This window comes from Xyrauchen texanus, chromosome 34, assembly GCF_025860055.1.
Source record: "Xyrauchen texanus isolate HMW12.3.18 chromosome 34, RBS_HiC_50CHRs, whole genome shotgun sequence".
NCBI lineage: Eukaryota > Metazoa > Chordata > Actinopteri > Cypriniformes > Catostomidae > Xyrauchen > Xyrauchen texanus.
Genome location: NC_068309.1, coordinates 21,479,038 through 21,485,678, shown reverse-complemented (window position 1 = coordinate 21,485,678; position 6,641 = coordinate 21,479,038). Strand labels below are relative to the sequence as shown.

Here is a 6,641-nt window from a genome sequence, read left to right as displayed (position 1 = left end):
GTAACTTACCCAACACTGGACATGGATATGCCAAAACATATAGTATTTTTTGTCATAATAGAATCAAGTATAAGAACAGCACAGTTAAAAAACATCAAAAAGCAGGAAGATAAAAGTTTCAGCCCACTTATCAGAATTAAGATTGTGTTTTACTCAGCACATTTCAGCCAACTTAAGCCAGTCTTGGCTCATCCCTGAAGCCAGTTAAGCCAAACTGGTTCTCCAGCTTTCTATGGGAATCTTGTGATGTCAAGCAACACAACCAAAGTATCGGGTGTCTCCAGGTTATTGCAGTAATGATTAAATAATAATGAAGGCTGATTGTAACAGCATTGACACTAAAGACAAAATGATGTCCATTAAATAAAATCTAACATAAGCCTATAGGCCTAATAATCATCTAAATCATGTGTCACTAATACTTATCCTTCAATATTAGTTGATATTGCAACTAAAGTGCAACTTTCTTGTTCGAATTATGTTGTATTAAAGGCAGCTCGTGAAACTAACACGGAATTATTATATTTTTGTGTCAAAACTCACTATTTCCTCCCCCGCGTTAATCATAATATAAAAACCTTGTTTAAATAGGACATTTTAAGTTCTGCTTATTGTGTTACACGAAAGGTCATTATCCCTCTTGACAACGGCTAATTTGTTATTCCTCATGCTGAGTCAATCGAGAGCGCCATTGTCCTCGGGCGTGGCAGTAGATACCTGCTTTGTGCATGACCGTGTCCTTCGCGTGCACGCGCTTAGCAGGTACATATCTATTGACACTGTGCTGTGGTGCTTCCTAGCAGTGTGAAGATACGCGCGTGGATGGCACTGTTGCAAAACGTTTATTAGGACAGTTGCAAATGAAGCAAATGTGCAGTCCTACAGAAAAAATATATATATCCTAGATTATATAAAAAAACAAAAAACATTTAGTTTTGTTTTTGAATGGCTTCATTTCGATAAGTTCTACCCGTCGTTTGGGGAAGTGGGAAATACAATGAAAGACGTATATCTGCCATCCGATTCATGTATAAATGGTAAGAGGTTTTGTTATTTCCTTTTTCATTTACGACTTTATAACAAGATGGTTTGGCTTGTGAATGTGTGTCTAATTTGAGAGCTCAGGGTTGGTTTTGCTGAGGTGATATTTGGTCTCAATAGTCTATTTGTAATTGTTTCACACTACACTTGATTTTGGACTCATTAAAGTGCGCTCTTGTCGAAAGGGTGACATCATGTTTGTTTTTATCTTGTATACTATTTGTTTAAAGGACAATAATTTCTTATTGTATGTCTGAAGTTAATTTACACCTATGTACTTTTATTTTGTTTGATAACACTAGCTAACTATTTCAAAGCTTAAAATTAGTGTATTATTAAATGCTAAAAAAAAGAGTGTATGTTCATACACAAGTTTTTCATGTGAACAATCTGTTATGAAAATGAGAGTGTTGGTAATGTGGGTTATTCCAGTATAATATTATATAACATGTTTTAACCTTTCTTCTTTTGCCCAGGCTCAGTCATAAGAATTTTCTGTCCCACGTCCACCTCTGTTTGTATTTTTGACACGGGACTTGGAAACACATCTTTTAGTGAAGGTTACTCCAATGTAAACTCTACAGTCAACAAAGCAGCACTAGCCATCGACAAATGGAGCAACTACAATTTCTGGACCGGCTTGACACTGGCCATACTCTCATCTTTCCTGATAGGAGGAAGTGTTATTCTGAAAAAGAAGGCACTACTGCGTCTGGCCAACACTGGGGAGATGAGGGCAGGTCAGGTCATTTACATCAATATTTACATAATAGAATAGGGTCCATTTAGTAAATTTCTCTTTACAGACTGAATCAAACTCTTAGAAATAATAATACTTGTTTTTTGTTGATACTTGTAATTTTTGTATTATTAAAGTGAATTTGACCAGTCACATAAATGTGAGTATTTGGATTTAATGCTAATTGACCATTATTAACCAGTCTGGTTTTTCAATAAAGAGGTATAAACATCCTTGAGAAAACATACACTTGAGAGGAAAAATTGCACAAGATACTTTCATAGAGTATATCTTGAATTAAGTTGATGTTACCCTATTAGCAAATAGTTTTTTTTGGTTTGTTTGTTTTTTGAGATAAGTCTAAATCAAACAAAATTTTATGATGTTTATCCAGGGATGGGCAGTATTTCAGATACATGTATGTGAAGTGCATATTTTAAATAAAAAATTATATTATTAAGTCTTTGAAAAAAATCAAATGTCATTTGTATCTAAATATATTTATGTTTGGTATTTGTGTCCATGTAAAAATGTGATGGATTTTGGAAGGAGGCCTACATGAACACAATGTATATGTTGTGTTGCAATATACTTTTTGGTACCACACCAAAATGTTCTTTGCATTCAGAATAGGTCCAGATATTCTATTTTGATAATTTTTTTCCACACAGTATTTGGTATTTTATTTTGATACATTTAAAATGTACATTTTCATGTATTTGTGTATAATACATTGGGTATATCCTTTTAAAAAAAAAAAAAAAACTAAGCAAAATAATTTCAAAAGCAAAAATATCTTGAATAAAGTCCATTTTTCTTACCATATTGGCAAAGTAAATGTATTTTTGTTTTAAAGGATTTTTAGATTTCTTTTTTTTTTTTACGGGAAAAAAAAAGACAAAAACACTTATTAAGACAATGAATATTTTTACTGTACTTAACTAAACATACATTGTGAAATTGGTTGATACAAGTTCCCCTTTTTTATGCTTCACTTATGATGACAGAATTACTGGAGGTCTCTGTCTCATTTTAATAAACTAAACTATATATTTGAAAATACTTTGTGTAGCTGAGGGAGGCCATGGTTACCTCAAGGACTGGCTGTGGTGGGGTGGCCTTTTGACCAGTAAGTGTAATGCAATTGTACATTATTCTGCTATGTTGAGTAACCGACTCCTTTAACATAATCTTTTTTTTTTTTTGCTTAGTGGGTGGAGGTGAGGCAGCAAACTTTGCTGCATACATGTTTGCTCCAGCCACTGTGGTAACACCATTAGGAGCTCTCAGTGTTCTTATCAGGTAACGTCACCACCCTTGTTTACAATTGGCAACAATGTGCTCCACACACTGCTATGTAAACTTTACAAGCCTGTGAAAGAGAGGATCAGTGTATGTTGAAATAAATATATTATTAAACTCATATGTGAGCATTCTGGGCATCCTGAATTGCAACATGCTTTGTGCAATTAAAGAAAATCTTAAATATTGATCTGTTTCTCACCCACACTTATCATATCGCTTCTGAACACATGTATTAAACCGCTGGAGTCTTATGGATTACTTTTATGTGGCCTTTCTGTGATTGTTGGTGCTCCAGTAACACTTAAGTTTTTACATCTGCAGGCATAATCCATTGAACTATCCCTTTAACACAGCTTTAAGGACCCACACACTTCCACACTAATACTTTTTCATTTGAAAATGCATTGATTTTGCTACATTTACGCCTATCATCAACACTGGAATGGCATTTACCTTCACCGAAATAGAGCGCTTTGAAAACGATCTCCGTTACTGTATAATTTGGATAATAATGACATTAGGAAAACAGACTAGTATGGATGTGGCAATAGTCGCAGAATGTCTCCTATCATGTGTAATTATACAGACACAGTATACTGTATATCTACACATAACTGTGTAGTCATACAGAGGTCCAAATGATGTTGTTTCTCTGGCAGACGTCATCTTCGCAAACAGGTTGTTCAAATAATACATCAATACATGATTTCAAGAAAAACAGTCACGCACATCATGAGATGATTATTATAAGCATATGCCAGTCCTACACACCAATTCCTATGCAGGAAGTACTCAAGTCATGAGATCATAGTTTACACAAACATTAAACGCTTCTTTAAATGCCAACTTTTTTCAGTATGATTTAAAATGTATAAGCATGGCCCTTGGGTTAAATAAAAAAAGAATTCTTCACTTTTTGTGCTATTTCTGGGGTATTTATTAGAACAAAATTAAAGGTACTAATTTTAATGTTTGTTTACTCTTATTTCAGTGCAGTGCTGTCCTCTCACTTGTTCGGAGAAACAATGAATCTTCTGGGAAAACTTGGCTGTATGCTCAGCATATTGGGAAGTACTACAATGGTTATACATGCACCTGAAGAGGAAGAGGTGACAACTCTTAAAGAAATGACATACAAATTGCTTGACCCTGGTTAGTACTATGAACAATTTAATTATTGTATTTATCTGATCTTTAGACTCTTTTGCAACCAACAAATTAGTCAAATTCTGAACTGAACTTAAAGGTACAGTATAGTTCACCCAAAAATGAAAATTCTGTCAAATAGTGTTAAGCAGAATGTTTAGTCACCATCACCATTCTCTTCCATTGTATGGAAAAAGATGCAGTGAATGATGACTTAGACTGTCATTCTGCCTTCCATCCACCTTTTATGTTTTGTGGAGGAAAGTAATACTGGTTTTGAACAACATGAAGGTGAGTAAATGAGGACAGAATATAGAATTTTCGTTTTTGGGTGAACTATCACTTTAAATGCAAAAGCATTTACACATATCCTGCTTCTTCTGAAGGTTTTCTGGTGTTTGCCGGCATCCTGCTGGTAACTTGTTTGATCCTCATCTTCCATTTCTCTCCTCGCTTTGGTCAAACCAACATTTTAATTTACATCAGCATCTGCTCTTTGCTCGGAGCTTTTACTGTGTCCTCAGTCAAGGGACTTGGCATTGCGATACGCTCCGCCTTCTCTGACCATTTTGTGGTCCGTCACCCTCTCACCTGGATCCTTTTGCTTACCTTAATTGGATCCATCATCATCCAGGTCAACTATCTTAACAAGTCATTGGACACCTTCAATACGCTCCTGGTCTACCCCATCTACTACGTCTTCTTCACTACCGTGGTCCTGAGCACCTCCATAATTCTGTTTAAAGAGTGGGGAGCCATGTCAGGAGTAGATGTGGTGGGCACTATTGGGGGCTTCTTGGTGATAGTGATTGGAGTGAGCATGCTGCACCTCTTCAAAGATTTGGATGTGTGCTTTGAAGATTTGAGAAGCAACCTCTGTCAGCCATTAGGTCAGGAGAGCCCATCAAAGAGGGAGGACAAGCACATCCTCATTGAAAACATAGAGTGCCTGCCACCCATGAGAGACGAAGGCCCCAGAGTTTTTATTATCAGCTGAGCGGTGCAGAATGGTCTGAATTTGCAAGCATGAATTATGGATTTGCAGTTTGTAGTTTTTACTATCCTAATTTGTAATTTCCTCTGCTGAAGGCTGTTGTATTATGAGGCAGCAATTTGTATTGACTGCTGCTGAGTACCATTCCTAATGAGGCAGAAATGTTTCTGTAACACAAGTTAGATGCATTGATGTTAGAGTTAGAGTTATCTAACTTCAATGCATGTTAGATGCCTTGAAGTTAGATATTTAATGGAGCACTCTGTAATGTGTTCCTCATTAAAAAAAGTTTAACTCCTAAAGACATGAATTGCACTTTTGCCATATATCTAGGAAATCATGAAGGAAATCATGACCACTCACATGAGATGAAGACTCCAATCATATCAGTAACCTTATGAAAACGGTTTTATTCTACATGGAGAGGGTCCGTACATGGGGGATGCCATGTTAGAATCACATGACCAGCTGAGTACCACTCGCTTAATCTCAGTATCTGTCCTGTTATTTGACACTTTCACTCATTGATTAAAGTAATCCTGGCTGGCTGTGAATGCTACATTTCTACAATGTAATCTGAAAATGAAAACTATTGATTTTAAATTATGCTGCATCCAAGCCACTAAGTGTCAGTATCAAAGATGACACAAAGACAAAAGTTCCTGAGTGCACCTTTCATTTTGTAAATATTAAGTATTGCATTTAGATGAGTCTTTAAGCCACTTTGGAATTTTTTTAACTGAATTTATAAGATTAAAACAGCATATAAAGTATGTGATGCAGGATAACTTGGAATCTGCTGCAGATGAATGTCAGGCTAAGAAGCTGCCCAAATTAAAATGCTTTGAACACATTTGTTTGTATTGTGCACAATTCTTTATCTTTTTTCATCTTTTCCTTTCGTTTGTCGTTTTTGTATGTAGGTTATTTTTCCAGAGAAATACTTTGAAATAGAGTAGTGATACAGAAACATTTATATCACTGCTCCACAGGTTTGATGACTCAATTTGTTTTGTTTTGATTTTTTGTTTTGTTTTTAGAATATTTAGCTACAGATGTGATCTCAACAAGGACAGTCTATGAGCGTTTGGTGCCTTAAAATGCTTTTCAAGTGAACTGTAAAGTTGTTTAAAGCATTTGTTGACATTGCACTGTCATTGTAAAAATGCAGGCTCTTTACAGTTCTAGTTGTAGAATTGGCTATAAATTGACACGTAAGTGATTATATCACACTAAATTCATGTTAACACACAAATTGTCTATACTTTTTTTAACAGTGAGTATTTTAACTTTTGCAGAAATTAAGGCTGATATCAAAAGCCTAAAAATACAATGAAATAATAACATGCAAGGGGTTTACTCAGGAATTTGAATTAAATACATCATGTTAATCTCGGTTTTCAATTTACTTCACCC

General features: G+C 35.3%; 1 protein-coding gene across 1 annotated transcript; it reads left to right on the top strand.

Annotated features, from left to right (window-relative positions):
- The first annotated feature begins 783 nt into the window (after positions 1-783).
- Positions 784-6,073, top strand: LOC127628215 (magnesium transporter NIPA2-like). The gene is made up of 6 exons (XM_052104976.1): positions 784-1,037; positions 1,518-1,781; positions 2,853-2,909; positions 2,992-3,082; positions 4,077-4,237; positions 4,618-6,073. Exons 1-6 carry the CDS (start codon positions 998-1,000, stop codon positions 5,226-5,228), a joined length of 1,224 nt encoding a protein of 407 aa, XP_051960936.1. The 5' UTR covers positions 784-997; the 3' UTR covers positions 5,229-6,073.
- Positions 6,074-6,641: the final 568 nt, after the last annotated feature.